Source organism: Anguilla rostrata, chromosome 4 (assembly GCF_018555375.3).
Source record: "Anguilla rostrata isolate EN2019 chromosome 4, ASM1855537v3, whole genome shotgun sequence".
NCBI lineage: Eukaryota > Metazoa > Chordata > Actinopteri > Anguilliformes > Anguillidae > Anguilla > Anguilla rostrata.
In genome coordinates, this window is record NC_057936.1 from 14,597,153 (window position 1) to 14,622,743 (window position 25,591).

General features: G+C 40.9%; 1 protein-coding gene across 13 annotated transcripts in view; it reads left to right on the forward strand.

The window, feature by feature from the left end:
* The window catches only part of slc4a2b (solute carrier family 4 member 2b), a 58,241-nt gene that overhangs the window by 15,626 nt on the left and 17,024 nt on the right, over positions 1-25,591 (forward strand). For 11 of the 13 annotated variants that reach the window (XM_064330847.1, XM_064330852.1, XM_064330848.1 and 8 more), the window contains 5 exons: positions 4,773-4,945; positions 19,510-19,672; positions 19,913-20,169; positions 21,913-22,043; positions 23,546-23,802. In XM_064330847.1, the coding sequence (XP_064186917.1) occupies positions 4,886-4,945; positions 19,510-19,672; positions 19,913-20,169; positions 21,913-22,043; positions 23,546-23,802 (868 nt within the window). In that variant the 5' untranslated portion in view covers positions 4,773-4,885. Of the gene's footprint in view, positions 1-4,772; positions 4,946-9,562; positions 9,803-15,071; positions 15,221-19,509; positions 19,673-19,912; positions 20,170-21,912; positions 22,044-23,545; positions 23,803-25,591 lie in introns of those variants that run through there. The other 2 variants (XM_064330853.1, XM_064330854.1) reach the window with 2 other exon arrangements.

Below are 25,591 nucleotides of genomic sequence, written 5' to 3' on the forward strand. Positions count from 1 at the left end.
GCTGAGAGGAGACAAAACAACTCTGGCTTGTGACTCTAGTTATGCTGTCAAACCATAAATATCTTTTTTTGAATAGCTTTCAGACCATCGTGATGTGCCACTTAATGTTTTAAAAGCTGAACTGTGCAATACACATTACCATGTATTTCCTCGAGCGGACTGGTCAGAGGGGCCAGGGAAAAGGCTTTGTTGTGTGGCTAGATCTCGATGCAGAGGAGTGAAATGCTGAGTTGACACTGTCCTGTCTTTCCAAAATCAGAAGCCCTATAAGGCTTTATGGCCTATTTAAGGTGTATTGATTTGAATGCTGAGGAAATTCATAAGCACTTCAAAAGGAACTATTAATAAACTGGAAAACCTTCCTGACGACCATTTTATTGATTCCATTGCGGGCTATTTTTAGTTGAGGGGCATGGACTGCTGCCCTGGTCAACTGTCAGATAGGATTTGTGACTGTCTGATTGTACTCTCTTATCTTGCTTATATTTAATCCTGGCACTGGAAATAACAGCAAGTATATAATTGCAAACAGAGAGACTTTGTTAAGGGTTATGAAAAATGCAGATCTAGGGCAATGATTGCATTGATGTGTGCATTTGATGGGGAAACTTAATTGCTGTTGGAATGAATGTGTACAGCTGCCAGCATAAACATTACATTTTGTTGAAAATGGGTAGGTTATGAGCTTTTGAGATTATGGCCATAGAATACAGAGAAAGCTAATGGTTTCTTGAGGAAGTATCCTAAAACAGTCCTCATTTTATTTTTGTGAAGGAGGAACTTCTCTTAGTTAAAGTCTTTTACAGTGGCAACACTTGCTTACCGAAGACACACCTATCAGGGACACACACTGTCATGCAGAAGTTCTTCTGATGATCTGGTCATCTGTACACAATGGTTGCTTATAGGCGTTGTTACCATTTTGTCATTTGTTTGCATCATTTATCCATGTGAAGTGTATATGCTATCAATTTTGCACTACAGAATATTTCCATTAAATCAAGTTACATTTCAAATGCTTATCCATGCAGCACAGCAGCACATGGTTGTATACAGTTTGAAAGGGTCTTCTCCGCAGTACATTTTCTGTCAGATGCCTGGCTGTCATGTTTGAGGAGGGGGCTGGGGGGGGTTAAGATCAGCTAGTTATGTTTCAGGCAGTCTTTGCTGAGTCATTATGTCCAGCTTCACAGCAATCGATGCAAGAAAGTAAGCTGAAGGAAGGAGCCGGGTGTGGCCAGTCTGTCCTGTTGCTGTTGCGTCTTGTACGCCGCCTACTTACTTGAGCGATTGAATCCTTTGTTTCTGTTTCAACAGCTGTTAGAGTAGGTTTCCTTTTACCATGGGGGCTTTTTATGCCTGACCTAGACATTTGTAGTAACCTAATTGAGTCTTTGGTTCAAATCTTTAAAAAAATGAAAAATAAATAAATACAAATTCCCCTCTAACACAAGCCTTCTTTGGGAGACTTAAAAACAAGTAATTTAAGTCATACGGTTAGCACACAATTCATCTGCTCATGCCATCTAATGTCCTAATGTCTACTAAGTCCCTTCCAGTCCCAGAATTATTTGTTGATGTGCAATAAAAAAGGCACTGCTTGTACAAATATTCTGTAAAATACCATGCTGCACCCCGCCCTACACGCACTCGCACACACACACACACACACCTGAACCCATAGCAGCTCTTACAACCTTGAGGCATACTTTTAAATTGCTTACAACTGAATATGAATGAATTCTATGAATTGCCATAAGGAATTTCCAGGTATATCTGACTGATCTAGGCCAAATGTAACTAGAAGTGAACAGCACCCACCCACCCAACCAGTCCAGGTGGCTCATGCTAACCAAATTGAATTGAAATGAACAGTGAGCTCTGCTCTGTCTTTTCAGTTTTTTGTTTTAAATTCAAGCATGCCAATAAAAATGTAGCATGGGAGTCCACCCCCGGCACAAACCACCATAAATGGGAAAGGTATTCCACAAAACCACATTATAAAATGGCATGCACTGAACATGTGCATTAAGGTACCTAGTGCCACCACTGAATATACCTACGTAGGTCTCTTCATCCAAAAAGTTAATTTTAAAAGACAAGTAATCAAGTAGAGTCAGGGATAAGCAACTCACAGTCCTCATGGGCCAAGAACTGCTGGTTTTCCACCCTCCCTTTGCCTGGGACTCAGGTGTGAAGACAGTCTGGCCAATCAGTAGCACTAATTACCCGGGAGAAAAGAAAACCAGGGCTGGATTTGGATTCGAGGGCCAGAGTTGATGATCCCTGAAGTAGACCCTGTGTACAAATTAAAAATGTTTACTAGTGAACTACATTAATAGTATGACAAATATTATCTTTGCCAAATAAAAATGTTATTACCTACACAAGCCTCCTAGAAGCTCTCCAGTTTACAGTACGCCATCAGTACTGTGCTCCTTCCAAAAGATATCGTCCTCTCCCCTATGTCCGGACCACATTTTTTTTTGCTCGAGGGTCATCTCTGCTGGGAATTTTTGGCATGCCTAAAAATATAATGTCACAAGAAGAAAATATTGATTGTACATTGTATGATAGATTACCAGTTTGTATAAGTGCAATTAAGAAACCCAATGTCGACTCCACAGTGCTCCATACTAAACTGTCATACTGAATTGATCGTCATTGTGATTTATGGTATTGCCATTGATGTCAAAGTTGCATATCATTGCTGTAATAAATACCAGAATAAATTCTTGAACTTGATTATCATTACAAAACTTTGCTCAACTGCTGGTTCCCATGCCCCAGTACCAAATGCCTCAATTTTCACTTCCAAAGTTTGGGGTAATTTTCAATTTTGGTTAAACTGATTCCCACTTGCATCAGATCAAATGCTAATATAATTGCTGCTAGCAATTCAACTTTGAAAAAAGCCCAATGAATTCCCCAGTTTTGCAGCCTCTTTCTGCATTTCACAAACTGCCAGCAGACCATACAATGCACAGCATAAGTAGATACTTTTACTCTGAACACTCATGAGTATTTTATGTTGAAATACCTGGCACATGGGGACAATTGCTGCTTCTCTACTCAACTCTTCTTGATTGGATGACTTTAACAGCCTTGCTGGCATGACCAGAGTAATTAAATAGCGGCTGTATCCCTACTGCTTGGGACTTGCATCGTGCTGCCCTAATGCTCTTTTGTGGGTTGTAAATAAGCTGAAATCACTTCCAGGCTTCAGTTATTAGTTTTTGCTCTGCGGAGCCTGAGAGGGTCACCAATTTTTATCCGACCCTCTTACTCACGCATTACTTCATCTCCTCCACATTTATGCCTCATGCCTAGAACCACAAGAAAGGGTTAGTTCTACCTGAAGGAACCTCCACTGGTGCCTTTCAAACAGCTAAAGTTTTAAAAAGCATAAGCAAACTTAACATTAAGTTGTTTTAAACCCAAGTTTCACTGTACCAAGAATGTGGAAGATTCTGAATAGGCTGACCGTCCAGTCACTGGTTGACTTTTATTTTGATATAAATGGCATGACATTAATGAGCTCCCTGCACTTTTACTAAGCTGTACCATCCTGCGCACGGCAGTGATGACCTTGCTAAAGTAAATATTGTTCTGGCAGTACTGTTGTGGAATGCTAAGGAGGTGTTTAGCTAATTCCAAAATATTGTTCAGGAGTAGTAGAACACTCTTTACAAGTATGTTAAGTGCTAGGAGTCCTATTTTACTTGTATTAAAAAACACATCTATTGAGAACTAGAGGCATTCCCAGAACTAGAAATGATCTTAAAGTACACCAGGATCAATGACAGTGCAAGCAAATTTTTCCCTGATCTTAAGGAAAAAACAAGAATCTGCAGACGCTGTAGCTCTCCAGGATGAGGATTGAGTATCACTGCAGTAAAATGAAATGCATTCGTATGAAGCAGAGTTGTCCAATCTTATCCGAAAAGGTCTACTGTGGGATCAGGTCCCAACCCTTAGCCCGTTTGTTGCTATTTCTCTGTCTGGTCCCAAAATGAGAGAAACATTTGCTTCTCTCTGGTTTAGTGTCTGCCGCGACTTCCCATCTGAATAAGAACAAAGGTCCGGTCCCATTCCACTCCATTATTACAGCTCCTTCAAATGTAACTGCAAGGTCTCTGCCAGTTTCATCAGCTCTAATGCATACCGCACGTAGAGTTAAATCAGGACCACGTGCTGAATCTTATCTGAGTAATTTCACCACAGTAGCAGTCTTATCTTGTTATCAAATAGGCCTTCCATAACCTTCCATGATTGTGGGGGAGTGTTGTTGGGCCGGTACCACCTTTCGCCTCTCCAGAAGTAATCAACCATGCTCAGAGGTGACAGAACTGACAGTTTGCCAGCCAAGCTTTAGTGGAGCAGCACTTTTTTTGTAATCGCAGTAGTTTGTCTGTAGTGAGCAGCTTAACTGTTGCTTCCATATGCATGCCATAAAGCTGCAGTAATGGTCTGATTCTTCCAAATTAGGAGAAGATCTCTATTTAATCCAGCATTAAGATTATTTGTGTGTAAAGTGTAATGAATATTTTCCAAAATTCATATAAATTATAGGACTAGGAGGTTCCAAGTAGTTGAGTGAGAGTAAGGGAATCATTACTTTTTTTTTTTAACACTTTACATTTATTTAGCAGATGCTTTTATCCAAAGCGACGTACAAAAATGCATATCATGGTCATTGGACAACTACAAAACACAGGTTCAATAAGGTACAAACTGTCCTTAAATGAAAATGTCTGTCTGTCTGTCTTCAGGTTATGCTGCCCAAAGGTTCCCCGTTGAGTCAGAGTGAGAAAGAAAAAGGCTAAAAGACCCTATCCCCTGTACCTACGCTACTTCAAGAACAACCACAGAGACCAGAGGAGCCATGAGTACCTCGAAGGTTACCAGTGATGTCACCGGTGCTGTGGCTTCTGTCATCCTCAATGTGAGTACACCTTAATCCTCTACCTCTGTTACCATTTCATTCTACACTAGCAAGAAAAACCACAGTGTGGAAATCCAAGCGGTAGCCCACAAAACTTGTAACGCTTGTTTTTGTAAAATTGGAAAAATGCCCATCTGAGTACACCAGATGACATCAACATTTGAGCAACTTTGTGACCTTTCCACCCGTTCACAATTGATATTACACCTGAAAACTAGTCACCTTGACTACACCTGCTCTCCCCCTTTAATAAGCTAGGAATACAACAACAACATAGAATTTATTGTAGTACTATATTTGGACATAGTGGTCAAATGCGATGGAATTTGGACATATTTGGACATAGTGGTCAAATGCGATGGAAAACGATGTCCCATTTAAAACCAATTCACTCCTCTGCTTCCTTTACTCTGAAAGGTCCATCATATCCATGGTAGGTTACATGAGGTGTTCCTTCTCAGTAGAGGGGTAAAGGGAATATGTAATATTTGACAAAATGGTTTGTTTTTGTGCTTCTTTTACAAGCTTGTCTTGGAAGGGAAAAGCAACAGCCATGCAAAGAAAACTATTGTGACAGTCATGTGATGGGCAATTGACTTTTTTATAGGCTACTGAAAGTCATTGTTTCAGTCTTTTTCAATTGCCTTTTTACTTTCTTTTTCCAAGGTCACCTCATGACTTTCACTTTCCCCTTGGACTAGACTTGTCCAAGTTTGCAGGAGTCATTCAAACCTCTCACCCTTCCTGTGCATGAATGCAGTTTTTGTCCCTTCCCCTTCACTGCTCTAGTGTTTTATTTATTTTTTATTATTTTTTATATTTAAACATGTTGAGAGTAAGATCAAGATTAATGCTTCTGAGCAGTTTGGTTGCTTTTCACTGGATGGTGAAGCTTTGAGCCAATAAATCAAAATTAATTTGGGGCCAGTTACAAAATATCTTGAGGACTGGTTATCCAAGACCCCATTCAAGTCAGAGCATTTGGTCTCAAAGTTATTTCTGTTTAGCACACAGCAGGGTCATTCCTCTTACCGACATGATGATGAATGTACAGCTATGTGTTGTTCTCAGGTCCCCTAATTTCATCAGCACCATGTCGAAGAAAAGCCAGGAAGGCATTTGTGCTTTTTTTGAGACTTTGCAGTGGAAGCAGGAAGTGAAAGCATTTGTGGATGAAGCCGTTCCTCCCTGGCGCTTCCTGCAATGTCACAGTGCACCACACACAATCCAAAGCCCCGATCTGCTTCCTCTAGCTTTCTGCTCAGGATTTCCCTTAGCGCTGCAGTTTTCAGCAAACTGGTCAGCTGATCTTTACCGCTGTGTGACTCAACGTGGTAGCCCAGACTTGTGGTGTTTCAACCTTCCATCAGCTTGGTTTTGCAGTCCTTCCAAAAGGTTAATGTGGCTTCTAATCAAACCTACTAAGAGATATGTTATCTCACATTAGCATGTTGAAATTTGTTATCTGTGATTGTCCTCTGGAGTATTTTTATCCATTGGCTGGGTATTTCAGTGTCAATGTCAGATTAGTGGCCTTTACGCATATAGATTGTCTGTTGCCCATTTTGCTGCGCATACATCAGTGTAATTTAAGGGTAAAAGAAGAAAATCTGCACAGGTTTAAAAAGGCGAATGGCTGATTCAGTGACAACAAAGCACCCCAGAAAAAGTAAAAGCATAAATAAATAAATAAATAAAAGGCTTGGCTATGGATCCCTTCAATAAGCTTCCGTATTGTCGAGCATACCTCTGTGCTTCAGTTACTGAACTGGCACCAGGGGAGGAACAGAGAAGCAGCAGTTAGGGAGTTAAACAGAAGGGAGTTACTACATGATCAGTAGTAATTTCATTAAACAAAAGAAAGAACACAATGTTTTAAAGATGTGAAGTTAATTGCGCCACAAAATTAGAGAACCGAACTGAAGTGGTGTGCATATGCCACTCTTACAGGCTGATGCTACGGAGGTCTGTTGTTTCAGCAAATAATCTATATATAATCTATATAATCTATGCTATAATCTGGACTGTGGAAAAACAGCCAATAAATGGGGAAAAGATGTAATTGTGAAATGTCACCTTGCATATTTATGTTCAGTTGCTTGTTAATGAATCTGCATGATTTGGTACGTTTGGTACTCTGGCTTCAATTGTAAAGTCCTAGTAGTTGTGTTGTGTTGCCTTTGCTTTGAAGATGTGTTATTGCAGAAAAATGGTTGTGTCAGGGGACATGTCAACATAATGGCTCTGTAATCATTGCTATTACATCAGTACTGTTTTGAGGGAAAGATGGGCAGTGGTTGCATGCTTAGGTTTCCTGGTTAATTGTTTTTGGGTGTAGGAAGCTACAAGTGAAAAGCTATGGGGATCTTCTGCATTCCATAGGGGCAAGCCATAAAAAGGTGAAGCATTCACACATCCATATGCTTAGTTGATGATGCATTAACGTTGAAGCGGTATATAATGAAAGGAAATTCTCTCACGTTGCATTAACTTGCAAAAGTTCTCCTTTTTTATAAGGTGAGCTTTCTGCTTTCAACATATCTCAGAACTTTTCTGAATTTCTGAAATGGCAGCATTCTTGAACGCAGGAGTCCACCCATCTTTACTCCACTTGAATTGCCTGAACCACACATGCATCCCACCGCTGGTTATGCTTAGTACAGTGAGTAGCATATATAGAAAGTAGAACATTTTTCATACTTTGGTTATCCCAGAGATCTGTCAACAGGGATCAGAGAAAGAGACAGACAGAGGTCAAACGAAGTCCCTGACTCTTTGCAGTGTAATGGGAACCTAGCCCATGGGAAACTCTAACTTTACCTCAGAGCTGGCAGAACCTCTGACCTTTCCTTGTCCAATCCTGCCCTTCGCACTCGGTGATAAATGGCAATGTTAATATTAATAGGATCTCCTTGGGATCTGTTGAAGTTGGGACACTTCAGCCACTTAGGAGCTATGGTACGAGTCATGTTAGTGTAAGGGAAACAACTCTACTGTGCATGCAGCAGTCTTATTTTGCAGCGCATGTTCACACTGCCATTTACTTGCATCTATTTTGAACGCCTCGGAAATTGTGTGTATGTGGCCCTAATCCACTCCAGAAAAGCTAGAATTGAAGAAAGCGAGTATCATAATTCATCATAATGGTGTGTAAGCATATCTTCATACGGAATACACATTCTTCAGCCAGCCCGGCTGTCCGCCAAGCACTGCAGTTTCCAAACATAATTGGCTTTAATGTGGGGAACATTTTCCGAGTGAGAATTGGGCGAGTGGCGCTTGCTAAAGCAATTAAGGCTGTTGATTGGCTGTGAGGGTTCTGCATACACGGCTGTTGCCATCAGTCAACCGGTAGGTAATATGTGGTGGTACAGAACATACCTCCTGTCTGCATTCCCTAGATTTATAAATGGACACGGCACTTCTCATTTTTGATTGCGGAGCATGGAGAGGCATATTGCCTGTCTATGGAACAATTGCTACTGACACATTACCAGACAGGCTGCTGTTCCAAATGCCTCAATCGTCCCTGGCTTAGGGAGTGGATTCACGACTCTGTCAGCTGCTGGATTAGTGGGTGAGACTGCAGGGCGTTCCTCTCGTTGTGAAGAGCCAATAAGAGACTGCTAGTTATCACAACAGTGCATCTCTGGGGTGCTGGCGCAAGGATATCATGACAAGGAACTACATGTTCGTGCTGATGATCTTCAGGTTTGATGTTAGGTCTTTTTGCCCTAGAATGATACAATGCAGAAATACATTTTATACCTTTTTTGATTTTTTCACTTGAACCATGTTGGTAAGACGCATTGCAGAAAGAATTAACTAATTAGAGAATGAACTGTAGTGCTCCCTCCTTTTTTAATGTCTTCTCATTTCTCCTCAACTGAAGAGATGTATTTTAATATTTCAGCATAAGTCTGATGGATTAATCAGTTTAGTTATTGGACTGACTGAAAGCCTTTTGAATCATCCATTTAGTTGTCTCTCACTTATAAAATATGGGACTGGAGGCTTGGGAGCAGGAGCCTATGGTCAATAAATTAACCAAGTGACTGAATGCATAGTCATATTCTAAAAACAAACATAAGCACCATGGTAGTGAAATTAATGCAATCCAGAGCCACTCAATTCTGCTCCACTCCCAATGACAATTTTGATTTCCTGTTACATGGTCTCAATATGAAAGAAATCAATCTTCTTTTGAATAACCTGTTGGTCAAACATCTTCAGCGTATTAATTTATTTCTTTTTTGCATTGTTGAAATGCCACTGACGGACTGTGAATGTGGTGTCTGCCCACACGACCGCGCTCCTCAAAAAAGATATCCGTCAAGCATCAAGCCTTCCTGTGTCATTGTAATGAAAGTGGCAGCATATGGCGTGCTGATAAAATGGTTGTTTTACAACATGATGTCTGTAGCATTTCTGCGGGCCCAGAAGTTCAGTACTGATAGCAGGAATCCGTCAAAGATAAGTATGTTTGCTCTACGTCCATGCTGGAGCTGTTGTCAGTCCTCTTTCCATGGAGAAAGCAACTGTTGCTCCCAAAGGTTAATCATTATCCCTCTAAGCACAAATTGAAGAGGGAGAGCACCACTATTGTCTGGGTCTGAACACAAGGGAGCCCTCACAGCCCTGCCAGTCTGTAAATATATTTTGAAAGGGGGAACATTGTAAAATTAACCAATATCCTCTTCCTGTAGCTGGGAACTGCTGAGACCATGTAACCAGACCAGTAAAGGGTTATGAGGCTGAGTTTCTCAGTTTTATAGGGCTATGGAACAAGTAGCGTGGTCAACGTTATTTTTGTCCCTTGAAAATAACCTCTAAATGGACTTCCTATACAGAGAAAAGGTGAGCATGTGGGAGTTGCTACAATTATGGAGCAGTGTGGATTTGTATAGATGGAGATATTTCAAGAGTTCAGGGTCCCAAGTGGAAGTCTGATCCTGCTGAATCCCTTTCACTTCCAGAAATTATATCATAACTTCTGAAATTATATCATAACCCTCTGTGCAATATACATATTGCCTTAGTAATAACCCAAGGAATGCAGACAGTGAAATGTGTTTCTCTGTGTGTAAAGGGTATAGGATTTGTAAGCATGAATGACTGAGAAATTTAGAACATTTGCTTTGTAGCGTTATGATCTTATGGCCTAAGAAGTTGCTAGGTTAAGTGGTGGTAGCTTGGGTGAAGCAGTCCCCTTCAAGTGTCAAGCCTTTTAAGATCAATGAAAGGTGATTTAAGTATGACTTAGTACCATCATTGTAGTTTGCTGCAGGTCATTTTGCAAGGCTGGCAGACATGTTTGACATCTTGATAAATGTGTTAAATGATTCAAGCAAGAAACACAACTCTTTTCAGTCCAGATGATCCTTCCTTGCTAAATGTCAAGCAATTCCTTGGCTAATTTTATGCTATTGTACATCTTTATTTCTCTTTTTAGATCTGGGTTGTTTACATCATGTGTTATAAGCTTTTGTCAGCAGTTTAAATTTTCTCACTTCTGCATGTTGCATATTTTTCAGGGCCACACGTGGGTATCTGGAATTTGAGGAATTAACTGCTAAAATGAGTGTTAGCTACCATTTTCCATAGATATGTTACTTAATTAAATCTATGACTAACCATGTAGAGGAATATAATGAAGCCATATTTTCCATTGGCCAAGTATAGAACAGTTCATTAAAACAAATCCCTACTATAAATGCCAGCCTCGGATCTCTTGTGTTATGTTTAGCTTGTCTCTCAGGACTCAGATGTTGTGTCTTGGGTATAGCTGTGTGCTTGTGTAATTCACAGAGGCTCTTTGAAGTACTTGTCCGTGGTCTGTTTTATTAAGAGGATCAGAAGTGCGCACTGAACTGTTTCAAGTGCAGAAATATTTTTTTTCTTTGTAGCTTCCTCAGTTTTAAGGAATTCCTTCCTTTAAAGAATGTAACCTTTATTTAACCTTTAATTATTAAGCTTTTGGGTGAGTTTTATTTTTTTTCCATGGTTTACTTCTTGTTAAAATTGAGGGTTTAGTTTCTTTCTCAGAACCCTGATCATTTAAAGAGTACTGAGGATTGTCCACAAAGTAAGGACTAGAAATTAATGATATGGATATATAGAGAATAACACTTTTGCATTTATAAAAAAATGTGGTTTGTCCAGTCGGTTATGTTCCTTGAGGTTGGACCTCGACATTCAACAGGGACAGTTCAGGGCCAGATCAGAGACTGCACACTATCTGCTGTTGCTCATCTGTTGAAATATAAATGGTATCTGATCAGTATAATGCATCAGCCTGTAATGCATACCAATGGACTCTGAATTCAACATGATTTTGTGTCACTGTAGATACTTTGGTCATGTAGTGTATCTGGACACTCCTTGGTCTGGGGCTGGTTTTAATTGTATGGGCTAGGCCCCTTAGTTCCAGTGAAGGCAAATCTTAATGCTGCAGCATAGAATAACATTGTAGATGATGCTGTGCTTCCCCAACAGTATGGGGAAGGCCCTTTCCTGTTTCAGCATGACAATGCCCCTGGACACACAGCAAGGTCCATATAGAAATGGCTTTGTTGAACGGTGTGGAAGAACTTGACTGACCTGCACAGAGCCCTGGCCTCAACTTCATTCAACACCTTTGGGATCATTTGGAAAGCCAACTGCGAGCCAGGCGTAATCACCCAATCAGTGCTCGACCTCACTAATGCTCTTCTGGCTGAATGGAAGCAGATCCCTGCAGTAATGCTCCAGCATCTAGTTCAAAGCCTTCCCATAAGAGTAGAGGTTGTTATAGCAGCAAAGGGTGGACCAAATCCATATGAATGCCCATAGTTTTAGATGAGATGTCCACATACATTGGCCATGCAGTGTAATTTAATTGCAGATTAAGGAGCAAGCTCTAGCTTTGCGCTGGGCAAAAGCTGGGATAGCTTGTGTTTGACAGCCAGCAGGTGCCCTGCACCTGCGCTGTTAACCATGAGATTTTCTCCAAGGTGGTGACTCAGTGATACGCTTACTGGATCACCTATTATGCCCACTGCAGCACTTCCACCTTCATCCTGAGAACTTTGCCCTTACCACAGGTGCAGTGTGCTGACTGTTTACTATTTTGACTGCCATGAGACTCCTGTAATGTCTGCACGTGGCCTGTTGACAGCATCCTAGCGTGTCACACTAGCAGTGTGCCTGATTGGGGGGTGTGTCTTGCCTCTGTCATAAGCAAATCTAAGGGTTTACTAGTTGCTGAATGAACAAAAATATTTAATTGTTTTGTGAACTATGCTGTAGGTTCTTTATGGGATATCTTCATAGCCTTAGGCAAGTCGCAAACAAAAAAAAACCTAATAGAATTCACTCTTTGTAAGTCACTTTCATTTTCCATCTTCAATATGATGTTTATAACTTGTCTCATGTCTGTACTGGTATCACCTTTTTTCTTCAAGTGATTTTTGTTCTGCACTCATTCATACGTATTTTTAACTTGCCTCTGAAATATATATATATATTCTTTGATTAGGATCTATTTGTTAGGATCTATCTGAATGTTATACTGTGCAACCCAGGCTTTCACTAGGTAACTGGGTTACAGTGTGGCTGTTGACCTGTTATTCAGCATGAATTGCAAGCATCAATGTGAATCCTAAAGTAGTATTTACCTCCTGTCTCTTTTACTGACAATGAAGATTACATTTAACCAAAATATTTAGAGCACTGGACTTTATGTAAATGTGTGACATCCACAGGGCATGTTTATTTACTTGCCTCAGTTGTGAACAGCTTATTTCTATTCACCCCAGTGTTTTAAATCCATAGAGCACATTGCTTATTTTCAATCAACATTTCTCATGTCCTCAAAGAAAAACTATTTTGTGTGTCCTTGGAGAACTTTTTGACGCATGTCTAATATACAGCCTGACGTGATGTGCCAAAAGAAATAATCGGTCATTTTCCTTGTGCCCAACTACATGGTAATTTTATTGAGGAACTGATGCATGAGTGATTGCTCAATATAATTGTATGATTGTTTGACGCATGACTTAAAATAAGGCTCTATTGAAAACCACAATTGATTGTGGTTGTGTACTAAAATTCCAAATAACTCAACATTTTCTCTGATCCAGAATCATTAAGCAAATGCATCAAGTACACAGTTCAGCCTGTATGTTCTTAACGAAGATGGCAGGAAAGTCTTCAGAATAGATTTTTTGTGTAAATAGTCACATTGCACTACTTTCTACTATCAATTACAAAACGTTGTGCAAATATTTTCCTCAAAAACAAAAATGAACATTTATAAAATGCAAAACGGTTGCATTAACTGCAATTTTACATTTAATTTTAAGTTTTAAGCTCTCCAACAATATTCATAAAATTTAGTAAAGAACCACAAGTTTCCAGGACATGTGCATTACTGTACATAAGTTCAGGACCTCGTTGAGAATTTAAATGTACGTATTCAAATATGCATGAATTCTTGTGTGTGAGGGCTTCAAACAGAGGGTAATGATCTCATCTTATTTGCAGTTCCACAGATAACATCTCAATAAGCCTGGCATTCACTGGCAATCTCAAATTCTTGTTTTCAACTGACATGACAAGCTATGCAGATCTTTCAGCATTCGACTATGGCTCACAGCTATTGCTTTGGGTAGTGCCAAAATTATCTTCACAACCATGAACAGGATGTCTCATGTTTTTGAGTTATAAAAATTGGGAGCTCACCCGGTTGATTAGCTGGTGTGTTACACTCAAACGTCAGTAAAAAAAGAGGTTCACATTCAGAGGTGTTTTTTATTTTTTTTAATTTTTTTTAATGTAGTCCCTGCAATTTCAGTTAGCTTTTTATTTTACTGAGGGGACACAAAAAGACATTGAAATTGCAGAGAGAATCTTTTTAAAAACGTTTCTTGGAATGCGAGCCTCATTATTTTTTTCGTCGATCCTGCTTCCTAGTCTTAATTTCTAAAAGTTCAAAGAGTAAGAGGGAATACAGAAATCCAATAATGTGAGGTAATGTCCCCCCTTCCTGAAAAAGGGTATCTAAATGGTGCCAAATGGACAGAGTAAAGCATGATTCTTAAAGCAATATTTTTTTCAACTTAGGGCGATTTTGGGCACAACAGTCCCCTGCCATTACAGGAAAAAAACGTATTTGGCTCTCCATATTGTGGTCAGACCCAAGTCAAACCGCCTTTACTGTGAATTGTGGAAGGTGATGGGAGTGTTAGATTTCATCCTTTAAATAATGCCAAACAGGCATCCAGAAAAAACAATGAGCCAATGTAGTGACACTAATGAAATTGAATGTGAGAGGGGTGTCGGGTTTAATTTTTTTTAAAATGGTGAAATGTTATGGGCATTGTTTAAAAAAAATGGATAAAGGAATGATTGTTTCCTTGGCCAAAATGAGAGCCGAAAGCCAATTTTTTTTACATTTTCTTTGGCATTCAGACTCCATTGCTTAAAAGTTTTGTCCTGAACAACCGGCTTGCATCTATTGCAAGCCGGTTGTGTCAGTCACATTACGTAAGACGCTACCACCTGATTTACATTTCTTTTTTCTTCATTAGTAGGCTGATTCATTCAAGTGATGATGATCTTGACATAAAGCATAAAACCTATGTTCATTAACTTAAGACTATGTAAAACTAATGTTAAATTTAGACTGTGTGTACCAAAAGTACATTTAAAAATGCTTTTCTCTGCATGGAGTGCAAAGAGCAACATGTTCTATTCTTTTGCTCGCAATTAAGCTTTGTCAACATTGGTTTGCCTCAAAATGAAAAGAAAGGTCTTTCCAGGCAAAGGTTATTTCTCTGGCTCGTTCCCGCCTCTGTTTGATCTAATCGCCAGAGTGCTCCCGCCACATCCCCGCAGCTACGCCCGCGACAGACCCGACAGAATGTAACTGAAAGGCGCCTCGGCCAATATTTGCAATGGGGAAAGTTAAAGCACGTAGATGAATGGCATTCATTGTTAAAGACAATCCAGATACCGAGTGCCCTTAAAGGCTCGTTTGTCCTCAACGCAGGAATCAAAACGGAGAGTCCTGTTTATTTAACAGCGCAGTAATCACGGGTTGATGCAGGTGCCAGGCCGAGAGATCACGAGACCAAGTCGAGAGGGGCAATAGGAGAAGGGGGGATTTTAAAGTGGTGTTGAGAAGCAAGGAGGACAGAGCGGGCAAGGACACGGGCACCGCCACTAAGCATCGGGACGCAGTGCTGACTTTGACATGCTCACCCACTCGACACTTTCGCATGTGCCATGAGTCTGGTAAGTCCCACACCTGTTGTCAAAGTTTCAGAGCAAGCCGGGAATAGAGTGGCATGCATTTCCTGAGGGGAACTGGCCTCATGAAGGGTTGGGGAAGGGCATCTCATTACTGCACCACTGATTGCTTTGCTGTCATTCTAACGTCATGCTAGGACCTTAAGGTCTTAAAACGAATTGAAGGCATTGCATAGAGTCACCGGTTTTATTTATTTATTTTTTGGTGATGATAAAGGAAACTCTTGTCTAGTTGTGGCATGTAAATATTGCAGTATTCATGCTATGTCACACAAAGAGTAGCAGCTTGGTGGATTTTTCCAGTTGCTGTGTACTTCTTGCATTGGAAAATAAGAGTGAAAAGACTGGATTCATATGATTTATATTCCCCCTGCTTACAATGTGTAATTTCATTCATGATTTCCCTGCTCAAGCTTGACCAGTGCCATAAGAAGTCTTGAGCAAAAGCTGTAATTATGCGCCATGCCCTGGCTCATAGTTGATCTTGCTATTTGGGGCTTGTTACAGGACACTTGTTCTGTCACCTCTTTGCCACTCCTTCACACATCCACGCCAGCTCTGGTAGTTTACTGTGAGGCACTGCATGTGATGCACTGCATCCAAAATAAACCTATATTTGAATGTTTCAGGGCTTTCTCATTTGTTTTTGGTGGATTACTAGGGACTGCTGTAAACTGCCTTCTGCAAATTAGTCTGCACATTGCGTTTCACTGACTGACTTTGCGACGATCAGCCCTGCATTTTGGGATTGACAGACCTGCATTTGTTGTGTAGTTCAATAGCTGTAGATTCTCACTTTTAGGATGAAAGGTGAGTTGGGATGGCTACTGGCTACATGTTGGTTGATCAAAGAATCTGTTTCAACAGAGAATCTTTAGATTTTGTGTCGAGCGGGGAGTCTCTCAAACTAAAAATTTTTTAAAAACCAGAGTATTGTTTAGTGAAATCCTCTTATTGATATGTGACAATGTGTCCTGTTTCCTTGTATATGAACATTGTTTAGTAATGTCTTGAGATCTCTGGCTATTTTGAGGCAATGCCAAGGCTTGGGATTTAATTGGATGAAGGAAGCAGCATGGCCTGAAAGGGGTTTCAGATTGGGTCAATATTTAACATGTATAAATTGGCTTTTGCTCACATACTGTGGTTTTGTGGACATCTTTCAGTTCACTTTGTTCACACCTATGTGTGGTATGTGTACATGGAGAGGTCACTGAAGGGCCTCATACGGTCAAGTTGAGCACATTCCTAACTTGCAAGAGGCCTATTGTTGTGGTCTAAATAACCTACAGATCAAGGGATTTTTTAATTTTTTAACGGACAGGCCTGCCCTTCATAGTTTTTGCTTTATTCAGACAGGGAGAAAGAGAGGCAGTGTTTGAATTACTCTGAAGCTTTTGCGGGTGCCCACCCACCCACTGCCAAAAAAGACTGACTAACGGTATTTCACAGGTATTTATTACTAAACTCATTGAAATCAGTTTGGGTACGAGGATCGTGTAAATCAATTACGCCATCAGAGCATTATATGCCTATTGATGGACAACCAAACACCTGTGCGGGCTATACCGTTAAATCATCAGAGCAAGCTTAGCAATAATCCAATCATTACTGTGTATACATCATCTAAAAGCTTTGGAAGTTACTGTGGCGTGATTGTTGATGACCACAGAGCATATACATAACACAATAAGCGACATATAAATACCATAATGTGCATTTTTTAGAAATGAATTGCCCCATTGTGTAAATGATAAGCTATACCAATGTCATCGGCTCACCTATTGGATGCAGTCCCAAAATGGCCTCTCTCCCTTTCTCTTGGCATCTGTCCAGGGGGCTCATTCCAGTTGCTTATTTTATTTGTCCTTGCTTCCTTTCCTTGTGTCCTTTCCTGGTATGGAAGGCCAAACGGGTCAAACATATATGAAATTGATGCCCAGAAGTCAATTATACGTAGTTTTGACCCATTTGGCCTTCCGTACTAGGAAAGGACACGAGGAAAAGAAGCGAGGACAGGTATAATATGTGATTGGAATAAACCTCACAATGGCCTACCTTGAGCCATGACCTCACAAAAGGTTTTGGGTTGAAATATTCTAACGGAGCTCCATTGATGTCCAAAAACAGAAGTGCATTCAAACTCTAAGCCTTAATGGTTTTGGGTCTTGCTATCAATAGTTAAATTGCCATCCAAATGTTTTACAAATGTTCAGCGAATTTCCAAAAAGTTGACAAAAGGAAATGCAACTTTTTTTTTTTCGAATTTCAGGCATTTTCACTTATTCGTAATAAGGTTTACTTATTCGTAAATTCAAATCTGCATAAAAACAGTTGAATGTTTTTACCAATGTCATTGAGTGCAGAGAAATCTCTTTCACACTGCAGAGCTGAGGAGAAAAGTTTTACCAGCAATATCAAGCCTCCTCCGTGTGCGTCCTTTAGTTCAGCACAGGTTCCAATCCCTGTAATCCTCTACAGTTTCCCTCAATAGCTCTCCAAGCAATTTGGCTAGCTTGTGGACCTCTTGATTCCAAACAGAACCAGCTTGCCATGATCAGTGAGCCAGCAGTTTGTTTGTTTTGGTGATTGTACAAGGTTGGAGTCGGGTGGTCATTTAACTAGATTGTGGGTCTACTACAGCCTGGTGAAACTGCAGTCTGTTTTTCTCTCTACTATCAACCAGTTGCACTCCATGAGGTGGGAGGTGGTTATGTTAGAAGTGCTTGAGAGTCACAGATTGTAGTAGGCCTAAAAGTAGGCCTAAAGCGCCAGTTTCATTGACATTAGCACTAATGTTAGCTTTGCTATGGTTACTATCTTTTCTTGTTAACGTGATCTGCTCCACTTTGGTTTTCTGGTCATTATCTTGCTTCGACCTTTTGGTAAAACCAAATTTTGTTAAATCTATTTGCTTTTGTTTAAAAAAAGTTCATTAATTTGAATCTGCTTGCAAAGCTTTAGACAGCCAACCTGTTTCCTGCAATAAAAGTTGCAGGAAACAGGAGCATGTGTGTCGTTACATTTGGCTCGGCTGTTTGATCATCAAAAATTTAAATCAACAGCCGAGTCTAATGTAAGCGTGATTCAATAATTAAGTCTGTAACAAAAACAGTCCCTCTAGTGGTGTGGCTGAACATTACATCCACTTATTTTCATGACAGTTTGCCAGTGCTGGTACTGTGTGCACCAGTGACTCCTGTAAATAAGGAATTAAATGGGCACCCCCCTTTGTATTTTTATAGATCTCTGTCTGCCCTGGCCTGAACTAAGTTTGCCAGGCATTCGTAAACATGAGTATAATTTTGGCCGTGCAGAGAGGTCAAAATATAACAGTTAATCGCTCAGAATGTCCAGTGGTAGGTACGGGACCCCCAACCAGGTGGGGGATTTGTGTACGGCATAAGAGTCTGTCGCTCTGAGGGTGGCACCATGCCTTGTTCATACCATTTAACTTGTTAACTTGGTTTGCTTGGATATGGGACATTCATTGGATATTCCTTTCTTTAAGAGCAAAGCGATTTTGTCATGTGCTCGGTGCCCCTTGACTCTCAGTGCAAGAGTTTGTGACTTTTGGTGGCTATCATGATTCTCTTTGCAAACTCTTGCTGATGAAATTTGTATTGTACTTTAAATGGAATATTGCAGTTTAGGCGAGGTAGTGGTTATTGGCTTTTCAGTAATGACATCAGTGGGATTATTATCTGAAAACTGATTTGGATGTGAAACAGCCCAAAGGGAACCCTTATAACATAAGTGTCCATAAGATGCTAGCCAACCTCATCATATTAGGTGGTGTGCCTTGTGCTCATGTTACCCATTTGACTTTAGCTTTACTTGAATGGGCATGCTAGGGTAACATTGTTAGAAGAAGGGTTACTATTGTGATACTGGTATGACTTTAGTACTGAACTAAAGTGAACATATATCAATAATTATCCGTTTTTATTGACTCAATAACAAATTATTTTTGAGTAAATGGGGTCGTAGATTAATACAGTGACCAATTATTGCTATTGGACTAATGAGTATATCCCCACCCAGTGTTTTGGCTTGGTAACTTATGTATATTAAAAAGCTAGCTTAATTAACCAAAAGTTATAATAACCAAGACTGACCAGACATTCCACAGCAAAGATCATCAAAGAGCCTACAGGCACTTTTCTTCCCTATCTGTTGGCTCTTGAGTCAGACAGAGATCAGTCTCTGAGTTCTCCCCTAGTTCTGTTTCTCTCTCTGAAGTTAATAAACTAACTCCTGCTCTCCCATCTCAGCCAGAGCCATCGACCCCGCCGCCTCGCAGTGCACGGCCAGAGGAGGATGAGGAGGGGGACCTGAACAAGGCCCTGGGGGTGGAGCGTTTCCACCAGATCCTGAGCCCTGCTCCCCAGGTCCCAGACGAGCAGTACCGCACCTATAGTGAGGAGGACTTTGAGTGTGAGTACAACCGTGTCATTCTACCACAGATGGATCTCTCGAAAGGAGGGTTCTGAGCCAAACCATCTTAAACATTGACCTCTCCTGTGGCTTAGTTGTAACTCGTTTTATAGGATGTTAACTTGAACTTATCAGGAGTAAGTTAAAAAGTAAGGGTAGTTTAAGGCTCACATTGAGGTCAAGGTCATTGTGAGCCATTTAAAAGCATGCATGTGACTCACGTGTCGGTCCCACCTCCAGACCACCGTCACTCCTCGCACCACATCCACCACCCCTTGTCCAAACTCCCATCCGACGGGCGCAAGAAGAAGAGTGGCAAGAAGAAGAAGAGCGGAAGCCGGAAAACTGCCACGGGGCCCAGTGGAGCCCCTACCATCGAAGAGGGTGAGGAGGAGGAAGAGGAAGAATGCTGTAGCCCCCCTGGAGCGGGGGGCCTCACAGGAGCCCCTACCCCTGCCCCTCATACAGCCACCGGTGCTGAGGCTGGGCAGGTACAGGTAATGTGAGACTCGATTCAGGTTCACTTGGACCCCCTGACACTCACAAAGGCCCTCTTATATCTGGAGAGTTCATTTAGGGGGCACAGGGCATGACATTGTGGTTATTCAGAGGTAACCCATTTTACAAGGCTTGGCTATGCACGTTACCATGGAGCCAGAGCTTATCCTGGCACTCCTGATGGCATACATTTTAAAAATGAACTCACTGTACCATTTAAACTCATAGAGCAAGTCTTCAACATATGACCTCTAGTTGGTTGTATATGACCTCCAGTTTTACCATATAAATTCCAGTATTGCATTCTACACATGCACACACAGGCTCCATGTGTGTCAAACGTCACTTAAAAGATACTATATATATACAAACTGTTGAATGGTCATTCATTATATGCTTGCAGGCATGCAACTTTGTAATGTATAGCCATGAAGCCATTGCCAAAGTATGTAGATCGTTTAGTGTAGATCAGGGGCGGGTAGTTCCAGTCCTAAAGGGCCAGTGTGTATGCTATATGTTGTTTTTTTTTTTTTTTTTTTCTCCACCAATTGCCCTGACTAAATGAGCTAATTGTCTGTATACACCAACACTGGTTAGCTTGCTGATTAGATCACAGTAAAACATTTCCTATAGGGACACAAGAATAGTTTTCAGCTGTTATTCATGCACTCATCAAGAAATGCAGCTGAAATAGGACGGAGTGTAGCACAGTGGGTAAGGAACTGGGCTTGTAACTGAAAGGTCGCAGGTTCGGTAAGGACTCTGCCGTTGTACCCTTGAGCAAGGTACTTAACCTGCATTGCTTCAGTATATATCCAGCTGTATAAATGGATACAATGTATAATGCTATGTAAAAAGTTGTGTAAGTCGCTCTGGATAAGAGCGTCTGCTAAATGCCTCTAATGTAATGTAATGTAAAATGTCAGAGTGCAAATGTTAGGACTTGGTAATTAAGGCAAGAAGTTGACATGAAAACCAAAAACAGATACTGCCCTCGTTGCCCAGCTCAGATGTAGATCCATTTTTGTATGTTGTAAATATCCATTGACCACCACAGAAGACACAATTATATAATGCGCCATGCTTGGTACAATCATTAATGTATGTCTGCATGGCAACAGTGAACCAGATTGTATCTGTTCATAAGTGTGTCCAGTGTATGTACAGTTAATATTAGTATATAGCATGTATAGCTAAAAAAAAACACACAACATGGTTCCCAGATCTTCTGTTGTGAAATACAACCACAAGGTGGAACCAACCGTAATTTTGACTCACTGCATATTTTATTAAGGTTATTATTTATTAAATGAGCTTCATGTTACTTTAAGGAAATTGATATGCATTATTTCGTAACACTCTGGACCATCTATTGACCAGTAGCATTTTTATATTTGTGTGAAATTTCAACACACAGTAACTATTGTATAACAATGTAACTAGAAATAACCTGTTTGAACCACAGCTGTATCGATGTATTGATTGATAAGGCTATTGCAGCTCCAATTTCAGAAGCAAAACGTTTCTCTCAAATTACTTTGGCTAAAAGACAGCCCTACATTCTGTAGCGGACCTGAGCAGCCTGTGGTTACATGCTTACTTAATTGTGTATGTGCTGACTTAATATGAATGTTGGTCGATCACAAGGTAGTAATACCTCATGCTAAAGATCTGACAGCCGTACATCTGGAAGCTGCTGAAGATCAGAGCCGTCATGGCAGTCTTTTGTCCCCCCCCCCCAGTTCTTTGTTTCAGAAGATGATCCCCCCATCACTATATCCAGTGGCCCTGCACCCATCCAGGAGCTTAACATTGTACCCGGCATGGCCCTAGACAAAGACACTATCCTTCCAGAGGAGGCTACGTCCACTGAGTAAGCTTCACTCGGTCTGCACTTTTCCCCTAGCTTGACTCTCACAGCATTGCTATGGTAGTGTATAAATGTGTTTATGATGTGGGAGTGTTACAGTGGCATTGTGAGAACATTCTCCCCAATTCCCTGTACATGGCCCGTCCTCTAGGACTTGGTGACTCTGGCCGTGTGAGGAGGATCCAGATAACCTGGAGGCTTCGGTTGCCTCAAAAATACCCTCCATGCTATTTTACCCTTCCATGCTATGTTTTATAAGCCTTTTCCTGTGCTACATGCAAACTCTAGAGCAGTTGGCACCCTACCCATGCCCATACTCTTTCATTCCCACTTCTCTGCTAGCTTACTTTCCTATTTTCTCTTTGCACCTGTGTATACGGTATATCTCTGGGAATCATCATTCAGTACAAATTTTGTAGCAATCCGATTATAAAATGGTCTGGATGATTTGGAGCTAAATGCTTGTCGGTTCCCCTTGAAGTTTTCTCTTACACAGTGAAATCTAAAAGCCACATCCTCCTCTGAGTGTAATAATATAGAGATTCCAGAAGGATGTTTTTTGAAGGATGTTTGGCAGGTATTTCTGATTACAATAATTCATTTGATTGATTAATTTTAATGTTAATAAATGAATAATCAATAGTTGTTAAGGTAAATTCCATTAGCTAACATTATATAGCTCACCATTGCTATTGCAAGAGGCGATAGTTTTCCTGAGTCCAGGAAAATTTTGTTGAATGGGTTTCTTTTCTTCCACATTCAAAATGCATTGGATCAAATAGAACAACATTTGTTTAGATGGCTGTTAAATTTTAAAATGCTAAAAGGCTGCTGTATGGCTTACTGCTTGGCCAGGAGATTTAGAAATACATTTGTACTTCTAATTTATTGTTAGAAGTAACAATTAATATGTATGTATGTAGTTGACATGGCATAAAATAAAGCTCATTACCTGTATTGTGTATTTTATATAGACTGTTTTGTTCACTTTATCTTAGGTAAGAACAATTTTGCAGTGCACTGTCAATGAAATTTGATTGCTCATAGCACTATAAGCAGGTTGAGTTACTGGAGAATGTCTGATTTTCAGGGCACGGTATTTACCTTTGTAAATGTGTGAGACTGATCCATGAAGTGAGGAAAAGAATAATTAGGTCAGAGGGCTTTTGGTTTTTGCTTGCTGTCAGATTTCAGATCTGAACTGCATACTCTATTTTACAGCCCAATATCTAAATGGTCACATGTGAAAGAAGACCTGAAAAGGGAAAAGTACCATTAGTGTCACATGCAGTACAATTTAATCTCACAAACACCCAATAAGCCTCTGCTGTCACTATAGTAACCTGCTCACATGACAGCTGAGCTATAGCTATAACATACAAAAAGGGGTTTTTACATTAGAAGAACTTCCAGCCCTGGGGTCTAGAGAGGTCTGCCTTGTGATGCATCTTCAGTATTCACAGGCTCATTGTCACTGAATCTCTGTGTCTGTCTTCCCTGCACAGTGAGCAGGGCTCGATGTCAACTGTGCTCAAAGACGGGAAGGAGATATCGAGCCCCACCCCAGCAACGCCCAGCACCCCGCTCTTTCCAGATTCCATCCCCTCGGCCCGTCTCTCCTCTACTGGGCGCAGCTACGACCTGCAGGAACGTCGGCGCACGGGGAACATGACTGGCGCCGAGCAGGCAACGTACGGGAGGATCGCCACAGACGAGAGCGAGGCCCAGACGCTGGCCACCGTGGACCTGGACGGCATGAAGAGTGAGTCCTGTGCGGGGAGATGGGTCTGTCCGTTACTATGCAGCTCTGCATAGTAATGGGCTGACCAATCAGATCACTTGCCCCACTAATCCTTTTTATTGGCTGCCTGAGTGTGATGTCATAGATATAGTTAAATTAACATGATGAGCTGTCATTTACCATGAACATTCACATAGGGGTTGAGGAGACATGAGTGGTAAGATTGGTATTCTTATGCTCCAAACAACAATGGGACCACTATAGTGTGATGGCATCATCTAGTCTAGACAAAACAGTATTGCCTTCTCAGCTGTGGCTGACCTGCATGCTTTCTTTACACATACATAAAGAGAGCTGGTAATAATAATTTCAGGTAGAGCTGGTAAATAATAATTACCACAAGAAATGCCAGCTTTTCGGCTTGGATCTGTGCTCCCCATCAGCGATGAGAAATTAAAGATGTACCTGTTTCTGTACTGTTGTGGGACTCTGCTGTCCTGCGCAGGTATCACTGATCAGCAGGATATATTGGTAGCAGCCAGGCAGTTCTCATAAAGGGTCAGCGTCCCAGCCGAAAGTGGCTCCTTGCTGTGGAGGCGAGCAGAAATAAATGGATTTATCCAAAGCGCTTTACAATTGATGCCTCTCATTCACCAGAGCAGTTAGGGGTTAGGTGTCTTGCTCAGGGACACTTCGACACGCCCAGGGCGGGGATCGAACCGACAACCCTCCGACTGCCAGACAACCGCTCTTACCTCCTGAACTATGTCTCCCCAGAAGTGAGTGTAATTACTCAACCTAGAAGCACCTGTGAACAGAACCAAAAAACATAGAGTAGTAATAATAGTACAACACAATTTGTCTATATTCCCTATAAGTTCACATTTTCCAGAATATACAGAACCTTATCCACAGTGAAAGCTGGCAAAAACCAGTCAGCTGCTATTTTACTGCACAGCGTGGCAAAAACGGAAAAAAATGTTATTTGAAAAAAATGATTAAAGTAAATCAGCTCAAGCGTATCTGTATTATTGACCAGCCTTTAAAACAAATGAAATTCACCATGTACAGTATTAAAAAGAGTCTTCCTTCTGCTTCTCAGGGCAACTGGGGCTATTTCTCTATAAAAGAGTATGAGCATGAACCATTTTTTTCTATTTAACTGATGCAAGAGGCCAAGTTCAACAGTTTCCATAGTAAAGTTACCAGCTGCAGTATGGGTAAAACTTTTCTCTGAGGTTGTTTTATAAGCTTGAGTCTCCACAGGTTTGTACATAATGTCCTGCTCCTTTTACCTGCCTGTGATGTTTGACCAGGACATTGAGCTGTTCTCAAAGATTCTGAGATGACTTTGAATACGTTGCCTTTGTTACAGCCGAAGATTGCGGTGAAAATAAGCCTGGGAAAATGGCTTTGGTGCTGGCGGCAGCTCAACAGGAGGAATTGGATTTCCCTTTCGCTTTTGTTCGTCCTGCAGATGTTAACACGTCCGCTCCCTAATGGAGTTGAATGGTTCGAGGCCAGCATGGCCTTGTTGTGGTCAGAAACCATGAGGCTGCTTGCTGAGAACAGTTATGGAATACAGGCTAAAAAATGGAAAGGTTCATACTCCTACTTTAAGTCATAGTTGAGCCCCCTTGTAAAATAGGCTGCATTAATTGCATATTATGTATGGTCCTCTTTTTAGTCAAGGAATGTGATAGGTTGCTTTATTTTATGTACACAGGACGGAGTGTAGCACAGTGGGTAAGGAACTGAGCAAGGTACTTAACCGAAATTGCTTCAGTATATATCCAGCTGTACAAATGGA